At 38.3% G+C, this 16,256-nt stretch overlaps 1 protein-coding gene across 1 annotated transcript in view; it reads right to left on the reverse strand.

The window, feature by feature from the left end:
• Nucleotides 1-560: 560 nt before the first annotated feature.
• The window catches only part of sntb1 (syntrophin, basic 1), a 30,808-nt gene continuing 15,112 nt past the window's right edge, over nucleotides 561-16,256 (reverse strand). Inside the window, exons 3-7 of the mRNA XM_081388127.1 lie at nucleotides 12,468-12,675; nucleotides 8,485-8,621; nucleotides 7,369-7,565; nucleotides 4,093-4,283; nucleotides 561-3,096 (exon numbers count right to left, since the gene is read on the reverse strand). Of these exons, the coding sequence (XP_081244253.1) occupies nucleotides 3,004-3,096; nucleotides 4,093-4,283; nucleotides 7,369-7,565; nucleotides 8,485-8,621; nucleotides 12,468-12,675 (826 nt within the window). The 3' untranslated portion in view covers nucleotides 561-3,003. The remainder of the gene's footprint in view (nucleotides 3,097-4,092; nucleotides 4,284-7,368; nucleotides 7,566-8,484; nucleotides 8,622-12,467; nucleotides 12,676-16,256) is intronic.

The following is a 16,256-nucleotide window of genomic DNA, read 5'->3' on the forward strand; positions in this document are numbered from 1 at the left end:
GCATCATGAAAATCAGTCAGAGGGCGTTTCTGACCAGATCACATTTCAGTAATCAGAGTTCACTCAAATCACCACTCGAGCATGAAACAAGGAACACATGAAACTTTCAAGCTTTTTTCCAAAACCTCATCATGCCCTCTGATTACCACGTCTTTTTGTTTATCGCACACAAGCTATCGGCGCTAAACCTCCACTGCACAGATCTCACAAGTAGTTTGCCCCGAAATGACTGCTGTGTTGGGATCAAAAGGTCACACTGGGCTGAGGTCATAAAGAGTATTTGCTCCCTGGTACTCCTTGCCCAGAGAGGGTTGAGGGTGTCTCGTTTGGCAAAGTTGCCGGACACATTCCAGTCCCACACAGGGCCATTGTTCTCACTTCTGGGTGCCCAGAGGGGTGATGGGAAAGGAGGGAGGGGGGTTGCACATTACATTGGCAGCCCTGAGAGCCCTCGAAGGCAACATGCAATCTGAACTCACTCGCTACTTATCAACAGAGCTGCTCTGGTTAATAGGGTGGAACTCAATGTTATGATAGTGAATAATAAAACAGATTCTTTTAATAGGGTTTCTGTTTATTTCGATACATTGTGATACTCGGTTTTCCCCAGCTTTGAATCAGTATTTGGATCTCTATTAAACTGCAGACTGACAAGAAGCTCTTTTCTACAGTGTTTAAGCGCCTCACTTTGTTCTCCATGCTGACGTCTTGATATAAAAAGGGTTCCTATCATGAGGAATCAAATTTTCCTTGATCCTTTCATAAGAGTTCATTGTACTATGAAAATATGCTGTAATTTTCAGAACTTAAAACTTCCTCCCAGTGACCATTTATTGAAACTTAAGCTGAAAATGAGGAAGTATAAATAACGTTATTGTTCCTAAACAGTAGAAGTAACGAGTAAAACACGGAAGAGGACGTGTGTAGAGTCTGCTGATGGAGAATCTGAAAATGTATTTAATTCACACCATCATTTACTCATCCTCTTATCATTCCATACCTGTATGACTTTGTTCTGCTGAATGTTTTTGTCCACATTATTGAAGTCAATGGAGTCCAAATATATCACAATATTTGGATTTGCATTGACCAGTGTTTTAATTTAAGAATGAATCACGCAGAGTAATTAAGTCGCTTCAGTAGACCTAAATATACCAGTCAAGTCGTATGTGTTAAAGGTGCGTTCACACCATGTCAAAATTAAAGTAATTACGAGATTCCCAACTTGTAAAACACATTTACATCCTAGAACTTGTAATTAAAGCTTGAAAGCTGACTTGTACCACCTGATCACTATCACGTCATGTGGAAAAACTCAAAATGCCAGCTGCCTCAGCAATAAAATGTAGTTATTACATAATATTTGTTTAACTTTTTAAGTATTTATTATTAATAACTATGTTCATGTTATTAACGATAACAATAAACTTGACATACAATAGTTTACTCAAACAAGCACAAAGTTAATTAATCTAATGTTACACTACATAAATTATGTTTAACAAAGGCATTTGCATAACAACTGTTATTTGCATTATGGTCTTGTCTTTTGAGTACTCAAATTACTCAGATTCACTTTGCCGATAACAGTGTTGCCATACAAATGCATAATTTTGAGTCTGAGGATGTTCCAGCTTGCCATCAAGTAATTATGTCCTTTTGGAGCTTGAAAGTCTTGGACTTTCATTGACTTTCAAAATTGAATTGACTTTCATAATTTGAACAGAATAATTCTTCAAATTCATTATCTTTTGTGTCCCAATCGAGTTTGAAATGACACGAGGGTGAGAAAATGACAGAAATTTCATTTTAGAATGAAATATCCCTTTACTGTCGAGAACAGGTTCCCAGGCCTGTGACTCCTGGATCCATCATGTGTGCTGGAATGTGGCAGGGACGGTTTCACAGATGAGACAAAGGCTGTGCCACAGGGGCCCTACTGTCCCCAAATACATAACCCCTTCAATGAAGCAGTGCTCTGGGAACGCTCAGTGCCCGACAATGGACACTAATTGCTGGTTAACTTGGAAATTCTCGAGTAGTCTAATTTATAATCTGACATCTAAAGTACTTGAATGGCCTTTGTGTCTGCATATGACCACAGGCCAATGAGAGCGAATCTGAGCCTCCACAATAGTTGTTATGCTAGCGTACATGCATGCACATCACGCACTAATTGAGAACATTCTTCTGATGAATATTAAAAAAACAACTACACAAATGTGGCAGCGTTTCTAAAGTTTTCTTTTGCATGTCACAGGTTTGTACAGCAGTACTCCCGATTTTGAAAGCGAAACATTTGTTAAAGTCACCGAAACTCCATTTGTCTGTGGAAACAGATACACTGTTCTGAAGGGGAGGGCTGACCCTGTCTCGATTTTCCCCTTTTGTCACAAAGGCCTTGTGAAAGCAGACAGTTTGTTGACATGCCTCTTTGATGACCGGCACTCTAGAATGTCCTTGTTGATACTGCTCAACCATCGGTGTAGTGCATTTCCCGAGTGAAAGCACCAGAAACTAAACGAGATGTTTGAACTTTTATGTGCATTAACACGGTTTAAACTAGCCTTTCTTTAATCCACATTAGCTGCCAGACAGATGCAATAACTCAGACAGCTGTCACACAGATGGCCGCCTTCCCTACCGTTATATACTGTAGAAGTGAATGGTACTGTAAGTGCTGAATCCTCTGCTGTATTGGATTCTAAAATAATACTTCCAGTGTTATTTTTAGTTCCAATCACAAGCTAGTGTTCATTATATAGTTTGATTTTTTTTTCTCTTAGAAAATCAATGTGAAATTGTTTCACTATAATTAATATTTCTCTGAAAAATACATAGTTTATCATTACTGAAATGCAATTAAAATCATTCCGAGGTCTGCTACAGTGTCAGTTCTGCATCATCGTCCTCACTTAGTCTTGCGAGTTCCACCTCGTTCTGGATTTCCCTTCTCAGTGTTGAAATAATCACGTCACTGTTTCAGTCTATGACAGTTCAGTCTCAGGCTACCAATCCTAATCTTGCAATCTTGGCTGATAGGAAGGAGTGGAGGATAAAAACAATAGGCTTGGGACAGGAGTGCAAGTCCAGTTGCTGTGAATGGAAAAAAACAAAACAAGGTATTAAGCAATGAAGGGAAGTTCCTGATGTGACAAACACATGTTGAGAGCAACAATCGGGCAGATCTTCTCAGGAACTTGGACCATCTATCAGTACAGACATGCATCATTTCCTGCTCTCAAGAATTCCTCCTATTGATGGTATATATATATATATATATATATATATACACATACATACATTAGGCCTGTCAATTTAATACGTTCATTTAATTAATAAGTTATGGGGGAAAAACGTGTTAAAATTATTAACACATTTAACGCACCCGCCCCAGGATCATCTTACATGTCATGGCTCAATATTGCCAATGAAAATATTACCTATAAAGCCAGAGCAGAACTGTTGTTAGTCTCCGAGCAACACACAGCAGTGTTTAATTTATGACAGAATCTGCATTTTGAGCGAATCAATCTGGTGAACCAGTGATTCAATGGCCCATTCATAAAGAGAGCCATTTACTTCATTCCTGAATGAATTAGCCATTTGAACCAATTGAATGAATGAATGACTCAATGTCAATGACTTACTCATTTAGACATTTACCGCCACCAACTCGTAGTTTTAGTTTCTTATTTAGTATCGTTTCATCAAAAAAGTTTTTTTTTCCATTATTATTAAAAAACAATTAAGTTCTTCAAATTAAGTATAGTTCACCCAAAAATGAAAATTCTTTCATCATTTACTCACCCTCATGGCCATTGAAGCCTAAGTTAATGTGTAATAAATGTTGAAAAAATTTTTTTTTTACCACAATAATGACTTTAAATTATCTTTTGGGGTTAATTATTTTACCAAAATGAATGTGTGAATATTTGGTGATTAGGTTAATTAATCGCCACGTCATGTAATTAATTAGATTTTTTTTAACAGTGATTATTTTTTAATCTAACTTAAATAATAGAAAACACAGCACTCTCAGCATGGATGACTAATTTTGTTGCTGCTGAATGAACCTCTGATTTTACTCACAATTTCACCCTCGTTTCCACCAAAATCCAGATAGAGGATCCGTACGCCGTCGTCCGCAGACATCTTCAGCTTTTCAAACGGGTAGCTGAAAAGTGTCCGTGCCAGAGAGCTGTCGTCTCCATCTGCTATGACAGAGAAACCTTGCTCATAGTGAATGACCAACCGACAGTCCTGACCCTGATACATACAACCTGAAGGAACAGAGACACGGAAGCTTTAAAGAATATTCCAAATTCAATACAGCTGTCAAAACTATGATTAACATATAAAGTGGATCAAAAAAGTTAATCAAAGTTGTATATATATATATAAAGTTCATACTATTTTAAAACACTTTCAAAGATAAAAAATCTGTGAAATTGTCAATATCCTTTTGAGGTGTGACTACTTTATTTGGTGGATGAAAATTGGCCCCACCTCAACTTTACAGATCTAATAATAAACATTTTACTGAATTATTCATGCAGATGCTTTCACATCTTCTAGAAATATATTTTTCAAGTACTATAAAAAAAAGAGATCAAGTATTAATGATTTGAACTGCAAATTTCATTAAGGTATGAATAAAATGGAAGTGTATTCCATCTGTGAGATGAATGTCCTTTGAATCCTGATAATTGGTAAATCATTTATCACCAGTAATCTCTGCTCAATACCTCCCTAGTTCCATCACATACATCACAGGACTCCATGTATCTAGTATCACTCCTCCAGTCCATTCAATAACAGCTCATCAGGCACCACAGGATGTGTAGAAAGAAACCTACTGTTACCATGTCTATTGTGAGCGTGCCAGAGATCCACTTCTGCTGTTTCCTCCATTTGCCCCAATAAAGCTTCCTGAATCGCTCTTTGACCGGGTAATTGCGAGGCTAGTGTGTTCTTTTCACATTGTGTATCTCTGAGAAACCCCTCGGCTCTGGCTACAACCCAGTCCATTAGGCTGATTAGATCATCACAGCAATGAAAAAGCATCTTCTTCTGCAATTTACCCATTAAATCTGAATTACACTGACATTAAATACTCAAACACCTATTAATCACTTACTTTGGGTGAGGGGGCCGATTTCGGAATACTGTTCCCATGTCACTCTACTAATACTGTAACCTTATCCCCCATCCAAACGGCTTGATCTTCAGGACTGAGGGACTCTTTCCCACCAGATGGGCTTTTTAGGCACAAACTGCATCCTTTTTAACACGAATGGACTAGCATAGGAATTTTTCTGCTTTTTAACTACAATGGCTTGGCCCTGATATACTTCAAGCGAAATCGAAGAACTGTTTGGTTTAAAGTAATCTATTGTATAAAGTTCTAAATAAATAAACATGACTTTACTTTACTGGAGGGCCAAATTGCAGAGCTTGTGCAAACATCCTCATCTCTATGATCAGATGCTTTCTTAACTGCTGTTTTCTCACCGCTGTCATTTTTGATGTGTGTTTATTTTGTCATTGCGAGGAAAGTGCGTACATATTTATATATTCATGATCTAAACGCCGCTCTCAGCAGCATCGGGATGTTCGCTAACAGTATACAGCTGCAAAGGTATTTCCAAGTTCTTTTTACCCCTAAACGAAGAAAGAAATAGAACTTCGCTATGAGTATATCTGGACGTTAATTCAGTAATTCAACTGCAAGTCATGTGCCTATGCAGGCTTATCTTTTCCAAATCATGAATAATAACACATTTACTTTAACACTTTTAGTCTATGCGCAATGTGCTTTACAAAGCATACACATGAAAGTACATCTAAATATGAAAATCTGTCATTTGATTAGAGCCATTGTGGGCCCCTCAAATTAATTAATCAATGTTAAAAGCGCCACTTTTTTTTGTGCGAGACTTTTTTTGTGACTTTTTATCATTACAGCCTGAAAAAGGATTATGAAGCTTGTGGCCAACTATAAAAGTAATATATGACGTCACAGAATTTTTACAGAACCTTAAGAAAATGAATCTTTGGAGACATTAACTCCCTGAACAGATTACAAGATTAGACTAAACACAGGTAATGGAGCATCAGCTGCCAAATGGGCCTTTCCCATAAAATCCCAAATATGGAGCAGCTCCAAGATTCTGACGCAAACCGAATCTTTTTAAGGGAAGAAAAAATGTCACATCCAGTCTAACTTGTTATTCGGCGTGATAAAAGCGGTCTGGTTTGTTTTGAGAGGATCTGCATCTGTTGCTCTCTGCTACAAACTCAAAGTAATTAATGTTCTCCCAAATGTATTAATTAGTGATTCTGGCATGTTGTAACAAGGTCAGTCTATTTTTATTATGTTTCTCTCAGTAGATTTTTCCAGAGTTCATCTTCCTACACCAATGCTAACGTGCTTAACTCGTGACAATTAAATCAACATTAATCATTTAATCTCTGTCTACTTGCCATTCTAGCATTGTAGGTTAAGTGGAAAATTATCTCAAAGCCTGATCTCAGAACATATGAAAATATCTGACAGAAGGGGAAAACCGCGAGATATCCAAATAAGGCGCGGTAATCTCCAGGGACTCGCATTCAGTTCAGCAGCGGCGGATCATTTCCTATCAGTCTAGCCTAAGGGACTGCCTGAGAGCTTCAATTCCCAGAATGCTTTGCTCGGTGCCCCTCGCCTGCTGCATTGAGACCACACAGGAACTCTGCCATGGCATTCCGTTCTAAAAATACACTCTTTACCAAAACGACTTCAGTATAAATAACATAGATCCAAAAGTCAGAAATATTGTAGTGCAGCACAGAGCGTTTGGGAATTCAGAGTACAGTAGGAGCCACCGACCATGACATCAGACGGCCGAGATGCATTTATCTTTGCATACAAGCTTGCATGTAACCACAAATCTACATTTGATGCTAGTATGAGTATATTTTTTAAGAAACTATAGCTGAAAAACTAATGTAAAAAGAGGAAGCTGGATGAAAGAAAATGCACAATAAATAATAAGATACAAATGTGTAAAACATTTCACTCTGATGGAAAAAGTTTGGGTCATTCATCCAAAGAAGTTTGAATATCTGAATAAAAAGTTTTTTTTTTGTTTTTTTTTTTGGAATTCTTTTGTTAATAAATAAATAAATAAAATAACATAGTAAAGAAATGGCAAATAATCCTGGTAAAGAAATGGCAAATAATCCTGGTACAATAGACCACTTCAAAAGATGCGGTTTCATTTTTAAACCTTATTGTGCATGTTTCTCGTGCTCAGAATTATTCCAAGCTGTGAATAGGTCATAAGACGTGAGAAAGGAGCAAGGAGTAGGATCCATACTCACTGGTAGTGACTTCTTTGATCATCTCGGCAGATGCGTGGCAGCCAGTGACTATGTGTCTGGTCCAGAGTGACAGGTCTTTGCAGGTCTCTGCTCTAAAGAGGTGGGCTTCGATACCCAATCTGGTTCCCGTTCGTGTAGCAAAGGACAACTCGCCACCAGGCTGTGGTGAACCCTTATCTGGACCAGAATGCACCAGCCTATGATCAAAAAAACTCAACATAAGAGATTTGTTTTCCTGTTGTATCATCTGAAAGGTATCATTGACGAATAGAATAGACTGCTCTATTTTAATATGAAGTATTAATCTAGATTAATCGAAGAACTAATCGATTATCAAAATAATCGTTAGTTGCAGCTCTACTATTAAGTACTTGTTCCTTTGTCTTTTTGTTCAATCAAAGTTTACAATGTTGTGATTCACCTAGTAGCTGGTTGTTTTGGTTCATGGCTTATAACTTCTTTACGAAGAGTTTTTTTTTTTAAATCCCTATGGGAAAAAACTAATGGGAAAAATATCTGCAGAACCAAGGCCACTGAAAAAGTGGACGGGCACTGTCGCATTCTATTTACTGGCGTGGGATTTAGTCCAATGAGTTTTCACTGTTTGCGGGGCTGCCCGGCTTGACAGAAACTTGAGATTTCAAAATAAGTTTTGAAAAGTTTTTAGAAAAAGCACAGCTATACTTTCTGCCATTTTGGACAATCTCAAGGTCAACAAAATATTAACACATGCCAACTGAGCCTGTGATAACTGCCCTATCAGCCCTAGAGTGAGAACTGGGCTGCAGTCCAGTTAAACTTGGACTTCAAATCTATCCCTTGTAGCAATAGCTGCCGCCTCACTCAGCCTCAACAGGCCTTTAATAGCCGTAATGCTTTTGTAGTGTTTCTTTCCAACTGGCTGAGAAAGACTGCAGTTGTGTATTTCAGTTCCCAATTGATCAGCAGCACTGCCAACTGCCATGCAAAAAGTGTGAGTGTTTGCATGTGTATGTGTGTGTGTGTGTGTGAGTGTACAGAGGGTTTTGCAAGTGTGTACACCATGATTGGTTTTCCAAAGGTGTGTTTGTATGAACGAGCAAAAAGACAGCCGTAACGCTGTGTGTGAGTGTGTACCGTGTGGCGAGCAGAGGGTAGGTGTGTGTCGGGCTGAGCCAGTGTTCTCTCATGCGTGGCATACTGTCAAACAGCAGCAGGTCTTTCTCCGTCAACATCACGAGCACCGGCTTCCAGCGTTGTCTTTCACTTTCCGTCTGAAACACACACACACCCTCAGTAAAGTCAACATCGATTCAAAAGAAACCCCATTTATTTTCTTAATGCAAGTTCCTTTTCCTCATGTATAAAGCTTTGCCTGAAAGTATGCACACACAAAAGTTTTCAGATATACAAGACCTATACATAGTTCACTTTATTTATCCCAGTTAGGGGAAGATTGCGGGCACATGCACATTCTTCATTCCCCTACCCATCTCCTCCTCGAAACAGCCATACATGGTGCTTGCGGAACGTCCTGATTTTGCAGGGTCAACATATTTTGTTGGTCCTGGAACAACATTCCAGTCCGAAAATGTAATCATAACCATATCCCTACCTCTAAACCTAACCTTACCCATAGGTTACCCCTAAAATCAGAGGGAATGACAGGTGAGTGACACTGATGTAGAAGCGCCTAACCCTGGCTGTAAGCCTAAACTAAACCGTAAACTTGTCCCTCAAATCTGTTCCAGGATCAACAAAGATGTTGATCCAGGAACATGTTGTACTTGATAAAATCAGGTTCGGAGGTACAGTTTACATACTGTACGCAAAGCATTTTTGTTTTCTATTAAAAGCATTCAAAAAAAAATAAAAATTTACCAGAGAAGCAAAACCTTACGACACCTTGAAAATAAGTGTATTATTCTAACCTCACAGGAAAAATTGCGTAGCGTTAATTCTGGCAGGTCTGACTCTGAGCTGATCCACATCTACCTATAGGAATACAACACCTATCCCAGCATCCATATATAAGCTCCTTCAGTATTATCAGCAGCAATCGTGTTTGTCAGGAGCGAATTACCCTCCTCCATCCCCAGCTCCTCCTCTCGTCCAGTCAGGATTTGGCATTCTGATTCCCCTTTGAATCAGACTAAATTCTCGAATTATGTTGTACATTAAAATATTGACATTAATGATATGTGCAATACATTCATGTTGGTTCTATTCTGTTTACCCTAAGGGGGGGTTATTGCTGCTCTCCCTGCTCTTATCCATGCTAGGCTGCATGGATGCGCAGGGAGTAATTGCCCAAAACAGAACCAATCCAAACTGAATGCTAATTGTCAATCGTATTTGACGAGAACTTGCAATTATTATTGCTTTTCTCCAGTTCTGCATCTCTGACCACACTGAGAAGTTTCAGAGGTAATGCTTATTTAGACAAACTGCTTTCTCATTATTTGACCATATCATTTGATATTTGAAGTATCAATGCAATATTATGAGGAAAACGATGGCAATATATTAGTATGATTGTATCAACCCTGTCTTACTGTGAATGATTCATCCGCACACGTTATTACAGAAAAACAAATGCTTGTCATCATCTTTAATGAAATTATAATAACTTGCTTTGCCTCTGAAATGGCTTTCCTTTTCGGATGACTTCACAAATCCCTTATACTTTCACCCCTCCCCTCTAACCACCATTCTGTTGAGAAACACCCACTTAACATGATCCAATCATTTCCAGGTGAATAAAATTAAGCCCAACTCAACATTTTTTTCACACTGAAAATCGTGTTTCACTCTGAAATCCATCACATTACAGAAGTGAGATTTGAATGACATTTCACGTTGACTTTAATAAGCTCAAAAGTAAACCTGCACTACTGAGTAATAGTTCCAAACGTTGTCCAAATAAGACCTTAAGTTGAGCCTGAATGCATTTACTGCTGAAGCTCTCGTCTATGACAGATGTCCCCTCAGGGCTTTGATAGCCTGACAGACCACTCAAATCTCACAAATCACAGGGTCAGTTTGCCTTAAGGCTAAAAAGAGACCCCAGCGGGGCCGAGTGCATCAGAAGCAGATGCGCAACCACAAACAGGCCCTTGTTATAAGCACAAAAAAAAAATCTGCTCGCTGTCTGTGGGCATTCAGCACACTGGAGGTTTTTTCCTCATATAATTATTCATCAAGGGGCCGGCAGGTTGGTAATAGGAGACGGAACGGGTGAGCTCTCATTAAAGGGCAGGCTGAGACTGGGCTGCCCACAGCCCTGCCATCACTGCAGTTCTCTATTAACCGGCCCAGCCAGGCCTCGGCTAATGAGACGGCGATGAAAAGAAGATTTAATAGGGAGGAAAAACCTGCGGTCACACTGAGAAGAGTCATCCTCCAAACACTCCAGTACCCGCTCACCACGATTTGTGAGAATTTTTAGAAGAAAAAAAAAAACCTCTTCAGAGGAACTGTCTGTACAGTTTTGAGAATGTTAGTCATTTTTCCAACCAGAGTGTATGGTATAACCTGGGACCTGCTAACATGGTTCATCCGTACACGTTTGTTTTAAATCATGTTCGTACCATTTTCACAAGTATGTGGCAAACATTAAAATTTGTGTACTAGAGGCCCATCAAAGAGGTGGCTAATGGGAGGGAAGCAGAGGGCAGAGAACTGTTGTGTCAAATGAAGTCCTGTTTCATTGTCAATCAATAAACATGCCTTTTTTAAAACAGCCAATAGCGTATCACTTGCATAATAGCCCTACAAAGCTTCTGACAGCTTGTGACAGGCCTGTTTAGAATGCGGTTTGAGATGATACTGACAAGAAAACAGGCTTCATGACTGTGTCTGAAATCTCTCCCTATATAGCGCACTGTGTGCTATTCATTACTTAAAAAATAGTTAATGTGTGAAGAAACGACCATTTCAGATGCAGCTGTAGCAAATCTTTTTCTAACGTAAGGGATGGGATGATTCAGATTCTTGAGAGCATTTGATTGGACAGAAAATCTGAAAAGCTGAAGTGCTCCATATTTGTGGAAGATACTGAATTTTGAATGTATACACATACATATATGCATTCAAAATGCATACATATATATAATCTAAATGTGCATTTTGTTATTGTTTATGAGCACACCTGCTTACGTATATAAAACTCTAAATAAGTATGACAGCAGATTTGAAACGAGCACCTATGATACAAATGTAACCAGGCGTACCTCTTACACGTGAAAAACAAAAGCAAAAATTATTGTAAAAACTTGTAAAAAAGCACTTTAATGTCCTCCAAACTGTTTTCTTTAGTGAATGTAGGTTTTCCACACAGTTATTATTATCATGAAAGGAACATTTTACAGTGGAACACTTACATCAAACCAAAGACCTTGAGCTAATGCTGGGTTTTGTGTAAGAAATCCGTATGGGTCTAGACAGCTTACTTTTACTTAAATTTGGGTAACCTTTTCATGGGGGCAGGAATATCATGAAGCTGAATTGATGTGCGTTATATGCAGTTGGACAGTTGAAACAGGCTGGTGACATCATAAGCTCAATGCAAAAACAATTTAACATTTTCTTTTACCATCTTGATCAATGTTTTTTTCTGGCATGGTAATTGATATGACAACATTGATATGTTTGGTCTTGGTTGAATAGATCTGCTATGCTGCTGCTGCTGCTGCAGAGCAAGTACAGGACTTGCCACTGCCAAATCATATATGACACGCTGCTGTGAGCAAGTACATGATGCTGCTGCTGAACAACTTGGATGCATGAATTACCAGTAGCAGATCTATACAGGTGGAGCTGGGGAAGGTGGAGGGTTTCTGTAAGCGCGCTGCACTGCTAAGGCAAAAGCAGAGCAAGTATTTGAAGGTTGAGCAGTGAGCTCATTGGCTACTGATACAGCAGGAACCAATCAGCTGTGCCCTATAAAGAATGATGTGATTGCGATCAGCCTGAGTTTCATGACAGAACTTTGTAAATGTGGTCTCAGGTTTTTGCGAAGCCTCACTGCGAAAGTCAATAGCACAAGTACATTCATTATACTGTTTAAGATCATCACATTTAAATTGTTTTCATCAAATCGAATTGAATCAATTCTCCACCTTTTCCGCTAGCCAGCCGAGGTATCGGATCTCTCGACTCCCGGCGATGCTGTGGCGGCCTGCGTGTTCTCGGAGTTCGCTGATGACTTTGCTGGTGAGGTTTGCGATGGCAGTTTGCATGAGAGTGAACCAGGTCTGGGCAGAGGCCGTGTCTGTATGTCTCATGACTATTGTGTGCTTAGCATCAGAGGAGTGCAGCTCCATCTGCCTGAAACACAATAAGAAAGAAAGAGAATACAGTTCAGCTTCCGTTTTAATCTAAATCCAGAGTTCACTGGTCAAGCTAAGGGGTTATTAAAGGAATAGCTCAACCAAATATTGCAATTTTGTCATTATTTACTTACTGCATGTATGTTGCACAACATGTGGCAGACGAAAGTTTTAATATTTCTTTTATAAAAAAATTATAATAAAAATGATTATGCCAAACTACTTTGAAAAAAAAAAAATCCCCTCATACCATCAGTACAATTGTATTACCCTGACATAGTGACTTTATGCCCTCAAAAAATAGCTAAATTTATCTTAAACAAGAAATTTAAAAACATGCTCATTATAGAAGAGGTGCATTTAAGTATGTATGTATTAATTGCATTTTTAAAGCATTTCTGGATGTTTGCCTGAATGAAAGCAACAGATAGAAAAATAACTACTGCTTCTATAAAATTAAATCTAGTAGAGTTGAATGAGTTAAATATATTACAGAACAGACTACACGCAATGACATTTGACAACATTTATTTAAACACGAGCCATCTGAGTTTACTTAAAGGGCAGACAGTGCTTAAAAGAGCTCTGGAGTCAACATTACCCACCAGAATATCAGATACACCAGGTTTAAACAGAACCATACATCAGTTCGGTTCATGGAGTTTACAGTGATAAATACTCCGCTCATACATCATCTAGAGAAAAAGTCTTAACCTTACACTCCACAATATCATTTTCAGGTGCACCGTGTAGGTAAAAATAGATCTACCTTCATGAAGACAGAGAGTTTGGAGGGGCTTAGGGGGGTGGGCACAGATGGAGCTGATGTGTTTGCAGTAGACTGGAGGAAAAAGCTTTTTGGATGAGGCCCAATGAGTTCTGCCCTTTAAGACTATAATTGGGAGAATTTCACAACTAATGGAGATGCCTGTGTCCAATTTAGGAAGTGAATGTTTCAATTCCTTTTGTGGTCAAATGAGATCTCTCCTAGGTAGTAAGCAGACCTCAGAAAGTTACCCTTACAATTCAACCTCAGAGAACTTTTGCCATGTTTTGTTTACATAGACGTGTCAATGATAGGGCAAAATCTAGCTCTTGGTTCAAGTAATTGTAGAGAGGAAATGTGCAGGTCCAGACAGAGAAGGGAAAAAAAACTAGAGATGTTAAAAAATAAAATAAAAAGAGTAATAGTTTTAATTTTTGGCCACTTTTTTAATTCTAAAGATATTTTTGGCTTGGAGGCCCCGTCCACCTGTGAGGGCAAACATCTTGGTTATCATAGTTACTTATAGTTTTTGTTATTTTCTAAGACAAATCAATAGAACTATCCAATGGATTTTTTGTTTTTTAAATATATCATGCATGGATGAATTTTTGGAGAGGTCACTGATTTAAAAAGTGGATGTTACTGAAGAAACAGCTCTACGTACATTATGGAATACATTATTTCTATGCAGAGATGCTTGAAAGAGTCAATAACAGTGGAATCTACAATGAGAAGCAGAACAAAAACTGAGCATTTCATTGAAATGGCCAGAGACCGAGTGGAAAATGGTTACATACTGTATTACCAAATTATGACTACTAAAAAATGCTATGACTACTAATTAGTAAAGAAAACACATTAGCGGATATTTAAAAAGTATGCCATGACTAGATGACATTCTTATTATTAACTGAAAGTCAACAGCCATTCTTTTTAATCGCCATTGGATTTTTTTTACATGCTCTTAAAATGGAAAAGATTAGATTGACATTAGGGGCTGGAATCTTAAGGCACCTCACAATCAGATACGACTGAACAATTATCGATCTACATTTTTATTATTAATTAAAGAGTTTACCGACTTTACTGAGACAATCGAATTTTTGACTTATTTTCATACTTATTTCTCTGAGGTGTGTGTGTGTGTGTGTGTGTGTGTGTGTGTGTGTGTGTGTGTGTGTGTGTGTTCTATGGTTTATGAAGACACAAATGTGTATAATGTGTCAAACCAAACAAGAGCAAGACTAACACAAGACAGATGGAAAGGTCGCTGACACATCTGCCGTGGAGGAACATCTTCATACCCCAAACCTCCAGCTACTCTAACTTCCACCAAAACAACTCCAGTTACAGATCCACTCTGGACCATCAGAACGCCCAACAGTCCAAAGAAATGACAACAGTGGAAGAGGGCACATTCTATTTTTATTCCAGATGGATTTTGCTTAGGAATTTGACAGGAATCCTCTCACAGTGTGGCACTCGAGGTAAGCCGTGAATGTCTGCAGAGTTGATAGAGCTCCGCATGAGCACCACAGTGATGGATGGGCTAAAAGACAAGGGACACAATGGTGTAAATTGAAAACAGAGCTGGAGGGTGTGAGCTGACGGTCTGCAGGGCTCCTTACTGACATGCCGCATGGCAGGAGTGAAGTCTTTCGTTTGTCTGTCTGCCTGTCAGTTTATCTCACTATCAGTCTGGCCACGCCACATATTTAAGCAATATCTTATGAGCAGGAGTGCTGTTGTACTGAATAATAACAGGGCTGTGATTCCTCAAAGCATTCAGCAATGCAAAAGTGGTATTGTGATATTTTGTTCATTTTATTGTGTATTTGGAATTCATTTTCTACTCAAGATGACACATTTATACTCAAAAACAATCCATTGAATATTACCGTCATTGTGTATTGTGTACCAAGTACTGAGATCTTTGTGTTCAGGTGCCGGATTACCTCTTATATGTATGTATGGTGTCTACATTTATTTACTTGTTGATGTTTTTCTAAGTAAAGCATACACTTTAAAAGCATGGTTTAATTCAGTGCTATATTGTTCCGAGTAAAATGGATTTCAAAGGAAACTTCAACTAAGTAGAAATTACTCAACTTTTTGAGTTAAAATTACTTATTTTCTTTGTTAATTTTACTTAACTTAAGTAGAGTTTACTTAATTTCATATGTGAAGTTTACTTAAAAATATGCGTGAAAAACTTGCAAAAGACAAAAATTAAGTACATTTTTACTTTGTTTTTTTCTTTTTCAGTGTATGTTTGAGACAAAGCTACAACAAACAAATGGAGGCAGAAAGTTATTAGAGTGCAGTTTGTTAAAGTCAGCATGAAACAGAAGTTGCAATAGTATTTTCTTCTCTATTATGACGTATATCCGAGTGAAATAGCCTCTCTAACAAGAAAAAATTTAGGATTTTGTCCATTGGAAATTGATTGGATGGTTTGTGGTTTGCTATTGCTATGATCTCAAGTGATTGACAGGTTGCTCTGCCCTCGCGCCAGTAAACACATCATCATAGAAGAGATGAGATGTTGCTGCAAAAGGGAGGGGAAGTTAATTTGATTAAAGTTTACGAGGCCACATGACATTTGTTGTTTGTTAAAATTAATCATTTTATTTGTTATTATAAATACTACAACATACCATAAAAAACAAGAATTGTCCATATTGAGTCCATGGTGACTTTAAACATTCTAGCAGCTCACTGACGCAAAGTCTTACAGTGTTTTAAAAAAAGATGTGACAAGTTCCTCTTGTCATTATTGTCAAGCAGCTCAGCTCTGGTACATCATCTTTTAA

Source organism: Scardinius erythrophthalmus, assembly GCF_964197995.2.
Source record: "Scardinius erythrophthalmus genome assembly, chromosome: 16".
NCBI classification, from domain to species: domain Eukaryota; kingdom Metazoa; phylum Chordata; class Actinopteri; order Cypriniformes; family Leuciscidae; genus Scardinius; species Scardinius erythrophthalmus.